Below are 15,376 nucleotides of genomic sequence, written 5' to 3'. Positions count from 1 at the left end.
ATATATATAAATTATAATACAGGGTATCGAGAGATACCACCACGCTGAAAAAATAGCAGTCAACTGCTATTTTTTCAGCGTGGTGGTATCTCTTGATACCCTGTATTATAATTTTAAATAATTATTACCTTTGATGGTTTTTATTCCCATGCTGACCACTTGGATAGGATCAATATTTTAAATATCGATCTTATCCTTATATATATATATATATATATATATATATATATATATGCTGATATATATGTGTATATTCACAAATACACATGAATGCCTGTCTGCAAATACATGCTATGTATCTATCACTATACATTTGATACTGTGACAGATATCACCGTATTTTGTTATATAGATATACACAGACCCATTGTGTTGAAAAGGTAGTTGCTGAGAATCAATTGTTTTATTCTGCCAAAATGTTCAACTTAAAGTACATGAAGCACAAGTGTAATCATCCACATTTATTGTAAATGGCTGAGTGCCAGCCTTCACCTAAGATACACCACAATGCCCTTGGACTGAAACTGCTTCTAATTTTGAGTGATGGCACCAGACTGCTCCCACTTACATGTCTAGTCTGGCTCCCAGCTTCCCAGCATTTCACTGCAGTAATCATTGACATGATCACCATCAATGGTCTTAGATCTTACTTGGGTTGAACTGTTGAACAAGTCAGTATTATCACACTCAATAATTGGAACGCTTTTCAGTAAAAGCAGAGTTTGATTGATTTCCTGTGGAGTTTAGTCTTCTAGGTGAAGTAGTGGTGGTGGGCACTATCTTTAACTGTGACTGTCCACTTGACCATCTCAGTTATTGATATAATCATAGTAGTAAGTAGCGTCGATGAGTTTGATACAATCAACTTTTAATTCTTAATTATTGTTAGGCTCGAACCATCTAAGCCAAATTTCTCAGGCTTAGACACCCAACCAGGAAAAGATAGTCTCATTGAGCAACAGTGAAAGTTAGATGGTCTTTCATGTGGTGTCAGGTTTGTTGCAATGCAAAGGAGGGATCTAATTTCACGGTGTATTTCCTCTAAACCATCACTCTGTTATTATTTTACCTGGTAACTTTGTTGAGTAAACATCAAGTTGTATTTTCTTTTAGAGTTCCATTTAAACTACCTATTTAACTGTTTCCACTATAATTTTAGAATAGTAGAGTTAACAGCTATTCGAAACTCCAGTGATCATTTATTCACTGTTTTCCTATATTGGTGGCAACAGATTTTGTTTTATCATGTTGTTGGTTTTGAGTACAAGCTACTGACAATGTTCACTGAGGCAGAAATGCATCTAAGCATTCTCACCAGCCACTGCTCAGATCATTTTTGTCTACCTCCTATATGTAAATATATAATTCTTCGAAACGCCGGGGTTTTAATGGTGGCAGCTGATGAAGGGGATGTTTCTATGTGGCCTGCTTGTTTGTTGCACCTTGTTTACCATTTTGTCCATGTTCTTTTTCCACGTCATGTACCCAGTTATGTATCTATGTGTACATGTGGATGAAGGTATATACATACATGTACATATATATGCATATACTCATATATTGTGTGTATATATATATATATATATATATATATATATATACACACACACACACACACACACACACACACACATACAGTAATGCCTTGGTATATGAGTTAATTTGTTCCTGGAAACTGCTCATAAAGTGAAAACTTGTAAAGATAGCAATAATTTCCCATAGTAGCATTGTCATCATTGTTTAACGTCTGCTTTCCATGCTGGCATAAGTTGGACAGTTTGATTGGAGACTGGCAAGCCGGGAAGCTGCACCAAGCTCCAATTTTATCTGGCAATGTTTCTACAGCTGGATGCCCTTCCTAACGCCAACCACTCCGAGAGTGTAGTGGGTGCTTTTTATGTGCCACCAGCACGGGATCCAGTCAGACAGCACTGGCATCGGCCACGTTTGAATGGTGCCTTTTACATACCACCAACACAGGAGCTAGTTGGGGCAGGGGCTGGCATCGACCATGTTCAGATGGTGCTTTTTACATGCCACCAGCACAAATCGTAATTTGTTCCCAGAAAAATATTTTACCTGTAAAATTTATAGTACTCATAAATAAATGGCAATAAAGCAACAGTAGAATGTAAAGAATATTTTAAGTAAAGTAAAAAAAAAATGTCAAGATCATTTATAATAAAAAGTATTACTATCATAATTGTTTTCTGAATCGCTTTCACTTGCACTAGACTCATGCACACCATCACTTGTAGACATGATCACTGATTCACAAGCATTTGTAGATGAACTTGTAGATTTCTTTTTAAAAAACAAGTCTAGAGTTGTTTGCTTAGATGCTTTTTTACGCTTTCTATAAATTTCTTAGTAAAACGCAGAAACGTTTGTCATGATAGTAGAAACTGCACTTCGTTCAAAATTTGGATCTTATGCTTGAAAAAATAACTTGTAAAGCAGGTCCTCGTAAAGTGAGGTATTACTGTGTGTATGTATATATATATATATATATATACACACATACATATATATACATACATACATACTGTGTTTTTAAACACCTCAGGTGTATTATTATCAGATGTATTATCTCCAATCAAATGCCACAAATTTGTTTTTTGCAATGTCCCTCTATATTAACCATTTAGCATTTAAACTGGCCATGTCCGGCTCAAATATTCTTGTTTTACGTTGAAAACTGTCAGATTCAGCCTCTAATAAATACTCTACGTCATCATTGTAAAAATAAACAATATCATCATCAAAATCTTGAAGGTATGAGAGAGATAATGCCAGATTAATTCAAAATGTGAATCAATAAGTGTTTTGTATTACAGAATAATCTGAATGTTAAAGGGTTACGCATGATACACAGATGGCTACAGGATCCTTGGTCTAAATGAATTGAAGTTGACAAATATGAAGAGTGTATTTGAAGACAGAATTACTGTAGAAACTATCTTATGTAAAGGCATAGGTGTACAGGAACCTTTAGTGTTCATCAATAACCACAAACTGTTAACAGGAAGAGTAGAGGGCATTTGATGTTGTCAGTAAGACACAGATGGTTATGTGAACTTGATAAGTTTGGCACAAGGAAGAAGTTACAATCATGGTTTCAATTCTCATTATGCAATGCATTCATCACAACTTCTTTAAAATCTTTCCCCCCCCACAAATGGCACTTTCTTAGATTTGAAATAGTGTCATAATTGAGTCATCGTAAGGTGACAGAAAAGATTATGTAAATTTATGATTGAGGGAGATGTTACAGAGAAATATCTTATTATAACATCTGTCATCAGCTGTGTCATGTTTGCTTGGTATGTATTGAATGTCATCATTTATATAGGTGCAGGCCTTGTGTGGTAAGAAGCTTCCTTCCCAAATCACATGGTTCCGAGTTCAGTCCCACTGCATGGCATCTTGGGCTAGTGTCTTCTATTATAGCCTTGGGCTGACCAGCCTTGTGAGTGGATTTGGTTGATGGAAACTGAAAAAGCCATGTGTGTGTGTGTGTATTTTTGCATGTGTGTGTCTGTGTTTGTCTCCCACCATTACTTGAAAGCCGGTGTTGGTGTGTTTATGTCCCCATAATGTAGCAGTTGGGCAAAAGAGACCAATAGAGTAAGTACCAGGCTTTAAAAACAAAACAAAAAAACACTGGGGTCGATTCATTTGACTAAAAATTCTTCAACATGGCTACAGTTTGGTGACTGAAACAAGTAAAAAATAAAAGATTGTAAAGCAATAATTCTATATGATAAGAGGAAGAATTGTCACAAAAATAGAGAATTATCATTTGTGACTAAATATGAATGAGATAACTCATTGATCAGTTTGTAATATAAAAGTGTAAACATTTGCCATTTTCAATCACTTTCTGTGATAGCTAAAGCTTCCTTTGATGAGAGATTTTGTTCAGAGCAAGAAAGAATTCTTAAGAAGAAAATAAGTTTATTATACTGTGGAAGGAAACCCAAGACTGTAGTTTCAGAAACATCAGTTTTTAACTCATAGTGGAACTTGAGGTGAGAGTGGAGCATTAACTATCAAAGTTTTGAACATGGAAAAGTAGGATTTAGTGGCGGTTGAATTAGTTCCAAGAAATAAGACACTCCATTTAGGTAGTAACTAAACAAATCTAATAATTGCTGTTTGTTTATTTAGCATTGCCGGGTGTCAGGTAATCAACAAGGTGTTTCAATCTTTCCAGATCAGGTTGCAAAGAATTATTTTCTATTTTGTAAACTAGATAACAAATGGAGATTTGGCAGAGAAGAAAATATTTTGTCATTATTCATAATAACCGAAATAAATTTAGCAAAGTTCCTAGCATGTTCTTCATTAGTTTTTTTTGCCAATGACAATATCAGTAAGCTTCTCTGATATCATTGTCAGTAATTATACCATACACCATTCTTCAAAAGGTATCTATAGTATTAGTCACACTAAACCTTGTAAACTCGAATAATTGTCCATCAGCCTGGAATAACTGCTTTCTGGTCTGGTGCTGTAGATTTTATTGTAGGCAATAAAACACACAAAATCTTCAGTAGTAGAGACTGGACAGATATTTAGATAGTATCAACAATTTGTTTATAAACAATTGTTATCAAGGTGCTGTTTGCCACTGTTTCTTGCTACTAATGTTTTTACTGTCCACGGAGAGGTTGATGGGCTCAGTATTACAATCATCAAGAAGCCATTTAGTCTTGTTGACATTTTATGAAGTAGAAGAAAGGCAACATTTAACAGCAATTAGTTTCAAAACATTGTGATGAAATATGAGGGTGGGTGGGGGGTCACCAACATTGGAAAAAGTCGAGCATCAGTGAGAGCTATTAACGATCCTCTGATGTAACAGAGTTATGTCATTTAAAGAAGTGATATCCCAGACTTATAGAGGAACACAAGTTAGGGCAAATATTTAAGTGCATCTTTTCATAAAGAAGGACCCACCTAAGGTGTTTGAAATACAGAAAGATGAAGAAACAGTCTATTTACATTGAGTTTCCAGATCAACTTGAAGACATTGCTGAGATGTTGGAAGTGGGAGATTTCTTGCAAAACATCTTTATGCAACTGGCAGCACTACCTGGATTATGTGTAGTGTTCTCAGTTAAGCTTTGTATATACAGTGATAGTGGCTTTTTGAAGAGTATTTCCTTGATTTAACTTTTGTTCTAGTGAGAATTGTAAGAGCTGATGCTGTGGCTTTTTTTGACAAACATGCTTAAGAAAAATGTCCAGCCTTTTTGCAGTTGTGGCAAGTTTCATTTTTTTTTTCTTTTGTTCTGGACAAATGAAAAATAGCATCTTTGTCTTTAAGGTGGTTTCCTCATAAGACAGCAATGTGCTGGTTGCTCAGAGCTGGACTTTCATTTTCCTGCAGTTCCAGATAAAGCATTGAGAGAAAAGGAAGATTGTTGGTTATTCTTTTTCTTTGAACAGCTTCCAAAGAACAAACTTGGGCGATTGAACAAACTGGTTCAATGATGAGTTCTCAAGGAGTCTTTGTGGTATGTGGTCAGACATGATATTGGAAATAACACTTCTCTATACTTCTCAATAACCATCAGCAGTTACAACCTGAAATTTACAGTGTATAAAGAGGTGGTGTAGAATTATGACATAACATTAAATTCAATATCTTTACCTGGTTGTTTTGGTGACTGCAAAAAATTAGAATCATCACAATAATTGTATTCTGTTTTTTAATGTAATGCATTTGAAGATACTAACTTGAAGCAATCTGTAATATATTTGAAGATGAAAGGTGAGATGAAGTTAATTAGCAGAATGTTTTTGCTAATCAGAGTAGTCTAGGAATTTAAGGAAGGCAGTTTTCCAGCCTGTCCACCTTGTTCCTGTATCTAATAAAGTGCCATTGGAATAATGTGACCATTGTTATATTTTCTTCAGGTTGTAGGCAAATTGTTGTAACAAGAGACAGTTGCCAGTTCAACTTCAGTATTTAAAGCACAAATGTAAATGTCTGTGTTAATTGCAAATGGCTGGTAACCAGTCTCCAGATAAAATATACCATAATGCATCTGGACAGGAAGTAGCAGTCCCTAGCAATATATGTCATCACCACCATTTTGCTTTCTGTGCCAACATGGTTTGGATGGTTTGGCAGAATGTAATGGGTTGGGACAACAATGTCTTGTTTCACTATCTCAGTTTTGGTATGGTTTCTATGGCTGGATGCTGTTCCTAATGCCAACCACTTTACAGAGCATACTGGGTGCTTTGATAAAGCATATTACTATCATTGACCGGTCTGTTTGTAGTTGGAAAGGCACCTAGCTCTTAAGACATTTCCTTTAACTGTATGTAAATGTTTAAAATTCTTAATATCATACTTGTGATAACTTGGAAAATTAGACATGAAAAATGATATCAACTTAGTAGGATAGCTATTTAATAGACTTTGTACTCAGTTTTCCCATCATTAATCAACTTTAAAATAAATTCATAATTGCTTTTATTAATTTTAAAATTCTAATATTTTATGGTCTCCTTATGTGGTTAGTTCTCTGGAAATCTCTTCATCAGTTTGTTTGTGTAATTATGTAGATATATGTATTTTAAATGAATATCAGTCATCATTAAATTAATATTCTTCCACTTCAGAATGTGTGTTTTCACATAAGGGAATCATTTAGAAGCTTTGTTATTACTGCCAAAAGCAATTTATTAGCTTGAGGCGAATTAGAAAATAATTAAAGGAATATTTAGGAAGTACTCCACTCACTTCTCTCACATATGCATTGTATAGAAATAGACTCAAACATCTGATCTGTCTAAAAAAAAAAATGTATTTTCATATCAATATATCAGTAGTTTTCTGCCTATTGTAATGAATATCTTTTTGAAATCTTTTACAGCATCAAATTCTGCAAAGGGATTAGCAATGTTTCAAGTTTGGAAACTTCAGATTTGCCATTCCACAAAGCTTTGTACGACTTGTTTATCAGTGTTGTGCGAGGTCATATGAAACCTGATCATGCTGTTTCAACAATTACTGAAATAGTGGCAAGTATTTCTCTCTGGTTTATTTTTTTACTTTATCCTGCTATGATATTTCTCTTTTGTTTTTGTTTTTGTGCTTTACCAATCAGATTATGGAGGCCATCTTTACATTTAGTATATATTTTTATTCCAAAAACATATGGTCGTCCATAATGAGCTCTCTGAATTACCAAATATATCTTGGAACCCAATTTAGAAGTTCTTATATTAAATGTCATAGATTCCATACAATATAGCATGTTTGGAATATTTAAAGAGATTTTTCAAGCATAATTAAAATGAACTGGAATTTGTTATGCATAACAGAACAGTATTAATTTAAAATACCAACTTGTGCATCATGCTTCAAGCAGATACATCATTGAAGGCCATATTTACTCTAGTATTCATCTGGAGATAATATTTCTTATATGACATACAGTTTGATAATGCAAAAATATATCAGTTGCAGATGAAAATAGTCTAGTAGCAGTGGTAGTATTGTCAGATGAGCATTTCTGCCACTTTGGGCTTTGTCTACTACTGATATATTTGTAAGAGATATCATGTCGGTACAAATACTGTAGTAAATTTGGTTTTCTGTGATGTATCTGAATTGAATTAACAATTCCAGTTCAAAATAGCATTATTCTGCAAAGACATATCTGGCCATGGGGAAATATTACCTTGCTTGGAAACAGGTAAGGGTTGGCAACAGGAAGGGCATCCAGCTTTAGAAAAACCTGCCTCAATTTACTCAATAAGTTATGTTTTCATTTTCAAAATATATTTATAAAGGTCTGATCTCAAGAAAGGGGCTTTGCCTCTAGCTTTCACAGTCTAGTCTGAGACTGGTGAAATCAGAGCAGTTAGCATTCCTCTTGAATAGTTGTAAATCTAACAAGAGGAGTGTTAATTCCATGAGATGGTTATAACTGGAACACTTTTAATCATAGGTCTACTCCATCAGGAGTGATTTGGATCTAACCAAACTCTAATATTGTTATAGCTTCTACAGTTTATTTTAGGAAATGTTTGGTAAAGTTCTGTTGTTAGACTATTATTGCTGACTGATGTCATATTCATGTGTCAATATCTCATCTTTCTTTTTCTAGGATTTCCACAAAGAGCTACCTTCATTACTTGCTAGTATTCTCAGCATAATAGGTAAGGAAAAAATATTTCCTGTAAAATTTCATCTTTTCATTTGATCAAGGTTCATAGAAACTGCGAGTGTATTGGGTAGGAAGTAACTAAAAGTTTGTTTTTATTTACACCACACACACACACACACATTTATACATGCAGGCATGCCTATATGGTAAAAAGTTTGATTCCCAGCCATAAGGTTCCTGGTTCAGTCCCGCTGCATGCCACCTTGGGCAAGTGTCTTCTACTATAGTCTTGGGCCAACCAAAGCCTTGTGAGTGGATTTGGTAGACGGAAACTTTAAAAAGTTTGTTGTTTGTATGGGGTGGGGTTGTCCACCACCACCACTTGACAACTGGTGTTAGTGTGTTTACATCCTCGTAGCCTAGCAGTTTGGCAATAGAGAATGATAGAATAAGTACCAGGCTTTAAAAGGAAATACTAAGGCCTGCCAGTGCCCCTGGACTGGCTCTTGTGTGGGTGGCACATAAAATACACCATTTTGAGCGTGGCCGTTGCCAGTACCGCCTGACTGGCCTTCGTGCCAGTGGCACGTAAAAGCACCCTCTGAGTGGTTCGCGTTAGGAAGGGCATCCAGCTGTAGAAACTCTGCCAAATCAGATTGGAGCCTGGTGTAGCCATCTGGTTTCACCAGTCCTCAGTCAAATCGTCCAACCCATGCTAGCATGGAAAGCGGACGTTAAACGACGATGATGATGATGATGATTCATTTGACTAAAAATTCTTCAAGGCAAAGCCCCAACCTGGCTGCAATCTAATGAGTGAAACAAACAAAAGAGTAAAAAGATGTATGTTTGTGGGAGTGAGTTACTATTTCTTTGATCTTCACATGTGTTCACTGATTGTAAACAATGGCCTGCTGATAGTGTTTTTCGCTTGCAGTCCACTGTGAAAGCATGGCCGATATATCTTGACATTGTACAATCTTTGTGATGAAAAGGCTCATTCATTTGAAGTCATTCAATTTCAGTTCTATACATGTCCGAGTTGTTATTGTTCCATAAATAGACTGGGAGATTACTCACTTGGGAACAAGGGAGTGTTGGCAACAGAAAGAGCACTGGGCACCCAATGTACTTTGCCTCAGTGTACTCTTATTTTACCCACGCATGCTTGGAAATGTTGACATTAAAACAATGATGATGATGAATCAGATCAACATTAAACTTGGCAGTCCTTTGCAAAACAAGAATGTTCCTGCTGTAGAAAATGGTAAAATCACTAAACCGAATCATCATTGTCATCACCATAATCATCACCACCACTACCACCAGAATTATGATGATGATGATGATGTTGTCCACTTTTCCATGCTTGCATGGGTTAGACAGAGTTTATTGAGGGTGATTTTGTATGGCCAGGTTCCCTTCCTGTCACCAACCCTCACCTGTTTCCAAGCAAGGCAATAATTTCCCCATGGCCAGGCATTTTCTTGGAGAATGTTGGAAATGAATGACACTGCTTGCATGACTGACAATCATTTACAGCTATTACACAATGTCAATTCAAGAAGACACAAACACACACATATATATTTTTTAGTGTGTCATGTAAAGTAGGCTCTAATAAACTAATAATTGATGGCTGATTATAAAAATGATGTCATTGTAGACCATCTTATCTACATTATCTTGGGGTTCCTTGTATTACTCTTTACTCTTTTACTTGTTTCAGTCATTTGACTGCGGCCATGCTGGAGCATCACCTTTAGTCGAGTAAATCGACCCCAGGATTTATTCTTTGAAAACCTAGTACTTATTCTATCAGTCTCTTTTGCCGAACCGCTAAGTTACGGGGACGTAAACACACCAGCTTCGGGTGTCAAGCGATGTTGTGGGGACAACCAGACACACACACACACACACATATATATATACATATACATATATACAACAGGCTTCTTTCAGTTTCTGTCTACCAAATCCACTCACAAGGTTTTGATCGGCCTGATATTTTAGTAGAAGACATTTGCCCAAAGTGTCATGCAGTGGGACTGAACCCAGAACCATGTGGTTGGTAAGCAAGCTACTTACCACACAGCCACTCCTATGCCTACCATCAGCTTCCTTAGTTTCTTCTTTGGTTTTGCTTCAAACTAAATCTGTTCAGGTGAATAGCTAATTGTTTGTTCGTGGTTACATTCATTTGTGGTTTGGATAAAGATTTATTATTACTTTTGTTACTGTATTTATTTTGAGATGCTCTCTGTTTCTTTCAATTGCTTTAAATATAACAAAGAATTTAGTAAAATAACTTATCATTCAGCTAGTGTTAGGAACATAAATTGTGACTAAGGTTTGGTGGAAGATTTTAATTCAAAACTTATGAAAACAAGACATTTGTACTCAGCCAGAGCTGGTTTCAGCTGGGTTGGTAATGAAAGGGGTTAAAGCAGTATTTTATGTCCAGATCCCCTTCTTGTCTGCCGCTCACCACATTTTTTTAAGTTGTGGATTTTTCCTTCCACTAGTCACTTCAAGTTGAAAGCACAGAGCTACAGGATGTATTAGAGATGTAATCATGCTATGGCTGTTTAGAGATATAATCATGCTATGGAGTTGTAATCATGCTATGGTGCAAATGTTATCATGTGAAGACATGCAGGATGTATTGTATTTTCCTGCATACAAGTTAAATTTTTCAGACTGAAATTCACTGTTAGAAAAAGTAGATTGATATATACACCAAGATGACTTAAAGGGACCGAAAATTTGATGTGAAATGTAACAGGATTTGGAAAGATAGAGATGGTGTTTAAATGTTTATATTAAATACATCAGTTTGTATGCCGGAAAATATGGTAAACATTCTTACTCAAATACAAACACATATACACACTACCACTACCTTCGTCATCATTACAGTATCCACATACCCATACTTGCATAGGTCAGGCAGAATTTGTGGAGGTAGATTTTCCATGGCCGAATGCTTTTCCTGTCACCAACCTTACCTGTTTTCAAGCAAGACCAGACATATTTTCATGAAAGATTGGAAATGAAGAGCACTGCTTGTATGATGGTGATGTCTGTTTAGAGTGATCATGTGATGTCAAGTCAATGACACAAATGCACACACACATCCACATCCACATGGGCTTCTTTCAGTTTCTGTTAACAAAATCCATTCAGAAGGCTTTGATCATTCCAGGTCTATGGTAGATGTCAGTTGCCCAAGGTCCCATGCAGTAGGACTGAACCTGAAACTATTTTGTTGGGAAGTAAATGTCTCAACCACACAGCCGGGCCTGCACTTTACACACATGCATGCACCCCCTCCACACACACACACACATACACGCATGTACATAGATATATGCTAGGCTTCCACATAGTTTCCTCCAACTGATTTCATGCAAGGTATTGAGTTGCCTGAAGCTATTCTAAAAGACACTTGGACAACATGCCACATTCTAGAACAAATCTTGAAACCATGAAGGTAGAACTGAACTGAACTCTGTATCCACACAGCCCTACCTGCACCTATCACAGCTGTACCAAGACAGATTTTTAGTTTCTCATGTTATAAGTTATTCTATGTAAATGATGCTGTGATTCTATATTTGATTATCCTTATGCAATAAATTTGTATCTTCCCTTGTAGATGTTGAATCAAGTTGCAGTGATGATAAACAACAGCGAGATCGGTTTCTTCTATTGGTTTCTGGCATGGTGGTAAGTTTTCTTAATACATCTGTTTTATGAAGTTCCTTAGGTCCAAGATGAGTTGTTTATAAGGATAAGAACTCTGCTGACTATTAACCTCAGAGGCGAGGGACGAGGTGGTGAAGCATCTTTGAATGTTGGGCTTCACACAGGCTTCACAAGTGACTGAGACCATGTCGATATGCTGTGCTTGAGAGGACTATCAAGCCAAGTGAAACTGTGGCCATGACCATTGCCAGTATCATGTAAATGGCATCCATGAAATCATGGTCATGGCTGTTAGCAGTGTCATGTAAATGGCACCTGTGCCAGTGGCATGTATAAAGCACCCATTACACTCAGAGTAGTTGATGTTAGGAAGGGCATCCAACCATAGAAACCATGCCAAATCAGACTGGTCCCTGGTTCAGTGCTCCAGCTTACAGGTTCCAGTCAAGTAAACTTCTTAACAACACAGCCATGCTTGCACCTGTAGCACTACCTGTGTGGTTATATGAAGTGGTTGGCATTGGCATTTAGAGTATTCAGCTGTAGAAACCTTTGTAAAGCAGACATTGGAGTTTGGTACAGTCCTCCATCTTAATGGATTCTGTCAAACCATCCAACCCATTCCAGAGTGACAAACATTAAATGATGAGGATGATGGTGATGACCTGATTGTTAGGCTTGTATAATGTCCATTGTCATGAAGGGTGCTGAGATGATTCTTAGTCCTACTGGTACCCAGGCAATTAGGGCTGTCAGTACAACATGAATGCTACTCCTCCTGTGTGAGAGTCACTGTTGACTTTGTATTTTAAGGTCACTGGCTGCTCAGCCTCCCTAGATGAGCTTTAGCAGAGGACGTCAACAACCACGAAGGTGGCATATATCTTATTTTGTTTTGATTTCTGTTGATGTTTTCTAAGTAAGAAATGTATTCTTAAAGCAGGGCCTTAAACTCTTCTTTGCACCACAACCAACCTGGAAGAGCAGGTCTGTATTTAGCAACCTTTCACTGTTTCATGCCTACAGACAAGTACTAAATGTTATATTTTGTGTCTCTTGAAGGGGCTGTCACACCAACACAAATCCTATTAACTCTTCTTAGACATTAACAATTCCCACAAAATATAATCATCATTGTCATCACCACCATCATCACTTAATGTCCATCTTCCATGCATGCATGGGGAGGATGGTTCACAAGAGCTGGCCAGGTAGAAAAACTACTCTATGCTACTCTGTTATGAAATTTGTTATAATTTCATTTGATTAACTTTCTGAAAATTAATTCAAAGAACGATTAAAAGCCATTATGATTAGAAATTTTCACTTGGTTTCTTTCTTGATTTTTTCTTTTTTTCTTTTTTTTTTTTTTCTAGGGTATTGTCCCTGATTGTGTTTTGAAAGAGAGATTGGACCAAGAGACTTTAGAATGTGTGGGTTTAATACAATCTAAACAGCTCTTCCAACAAAAATATGTTAAAACCAAGACAAAACTCTAGTAAGTATATTTTTGTTTCTGATTCCATTTATTCCTTATATCTATTTTTCTATTGTGGAGGCGCAATGGCCTAGTGGTTAGGGCAGTGGACTCGCAGTCATAGGATCGCGGTTTCGATTCCCAGACCGGATGTTGTGAGTGTTTATTAAGTGAAAACACCTAAAGCTCCACGAGGCTCCGGCAGGGGATGGTGGCGAACCTTGCTGTACTCTTTCACCACAACTTTCTCTCACTCTTACTTCCTGTTTCTGTTGTGCCTGTAATTCAAAGGGTCAGCCTTGTCACACTGAATATCCCCGAGAACTACGTTAAGGGTACACGTGTCTGTGGAATGTTCAGCCACTTTTACGTTAATTTCACGAGCAGGCTGTTCCGTTGATCGGATCAACTGGAACCCTCGACATCGTAAGCGACGGAGTGCCAACAACAATATTTTTCTATCATTATATTTTGTATATATTTTTGTATCATTCTAAATCTTGTTTATTCACTGTTACCACAATTGCTACCTACTCTTCTTTGATCATTCTTTTAAATCAACACCCTTGTTCTTGATATCCCCTTCTACTCATTTTAATTGGTATGTCATTTTTTATTTATTCTATTTTTTTTATTCATTTGTCTTTTTCTACTCTTAAACATCACTGGTTTCAGTGTTCATTCCTTTGCTTATCTGCTATTTTTCTATTGCAGTCTTTGACCATTCTAATACCTTACTTCATTCTCCCCTATCAAAACACTCCCTTCATTTCCTTTTCTTCTTCTTACTCCCTCTTTATTCCTTTTCTTTTCTGGTACTTCCATTTTTTCCTCTTTCTTTTTTCTAAGTTTTTCTTTTTTTTCCTTTTGTTATATTTTCTCACCACCACCACATCATGTAACAGAAAACCTATATATAAATATGCAGATTCAATTATTTTTCAGTAACTTGCCTGAAGACTCTGTGCACCCACAGGTGAACTCAGAATTGCAAGAGACTAACTCGACCAAAATAATACAAATATGTATATATAATAGATTTTAATAATAATTTTGTGCATTGTTTCAACTGTGTGTAGTGTGTAGCAACTAGTCTGGAAACAACAGAACTACACCTGTACCTTACACAGAAGCATATTTCTATTTCATTATCTTCTGCAATATTTCATCTGTGTGTAACATCTAGTTTGGTATATTTGCAGCTACAAACAACAGAAATTCAACTTACTTCGTGAAGAAAGTGAAGGTTATGCAAAACTTATGAGTGAACTAAATCAAGACCTGTCAGATGGTATTGGGTATTTGCAAGTACTGGAAACTATCAAGTCATTGATAGGTTGGTAAACTGGATTATCATGTGTTATGTGTTATGTAGTAATCTTCAGAAATCATCTATTATTCTACCTTTATTGCAATGCCATAGCAGATAATGGAGCGCAATGTAGTTCTGTGTCATGTGGAATTCTGTCAAACCATCTAACCCCTGCCAGCAAGGAAGAGGGAAGTTAAAAGGATACTGATTTTTATAAACCAAGTGGTTTAGCTGTTGCACTCTTGATTGCTAGATCGTGGGTTCAATTCCCTGATGGGGCATTACATTGTGTTCTTGAGCATAACACTTCATTTCACATTGCTCCAGTCCTATTTTTGATCAATGGGAATTGTTGGCATGCTTGCCTGGCCAGCAGGGTGGTGTCTTTTGAAGGCTAAAACAATGCAAAAGTGCATTGTGATCAGTGATGTATTACATCTGATAGCCTAGTCAGTCATGTGATCACATGGCATGTGGCATATAAATTATTGTGTATGTGTGTGCGTGCGTGTATGCATGCATGCATGTGTGTATATATTTTTGTTTTTTGTCTTTTTTTAATACTAACAAAGGTAAGATGGTTTAACTGGAACTAGTAAGCCAGAGAGCTGCATCAGGTTCCATGGTCTGTTTTGGCTTGGTTTCTATGGCTGGATGCTCTTCCTAATGTCAACTACTTCACAAATTGCTCTGGGTGTCGTTGGCATGTCACCGGCATGGATGCCTTTTTTTTTTTAAATTTATATG

The 15,376-nt window shown here is 36.5% G+C and overlaps 1 protein-coding gene across 1 annotated transcript in view; it reads left to right on the top strand.

The window, feature by feature from the left end:
- Window positions 1-15,376, top strand: part of LOC106878851 (THO complex subunit 2) — a 198,905-nt gene that overhangs the window by 22,108 nt on the left and 161,421 nt on the right. The window contains exons 2-6 of the mRNA XM_052972430.1: window positions 6,894-7,041; window positions 8,133-8,184; window positions 11,791-11,861; window positions 13,217-13,338; window positions 14,520-14,653. Of these exons, the coding sequence (XP_052828390.1) occupies window positions 6,894-7,041; window positions 8,133-8,184; window positions 11,791-11,861; window positions 13,217-13,338; window positions 14,520-14,653 (527 nt within the window). The remainder of the gene's footprint in view (window positions 1-6,893; window positions 7,042-8,132; window positions 8,185-11,790; window positions 11,862-13,216; window positions 13,339-14,519; window positions 14,654-15,376) is intronic.

Source organism: Octopus bimaculoides, chromosome 13 (assembly GCF_001194135.2).
Source record: "Octopus bimaculoides isolate UCB-OBI-ISO-001 chromosome 13, ASM119413v2, whole genome shotgun sequence".
Classification (NCBI taxonomy): Eukaryota; Metazoa; Mollusca; class Cephalopoda; order Octopoda; family Octopodidae; genus Octopus; species Octopus bimaculoides.
This window is presented reverse-complemented; position numbering and strand designations above follow the sequence as displayed.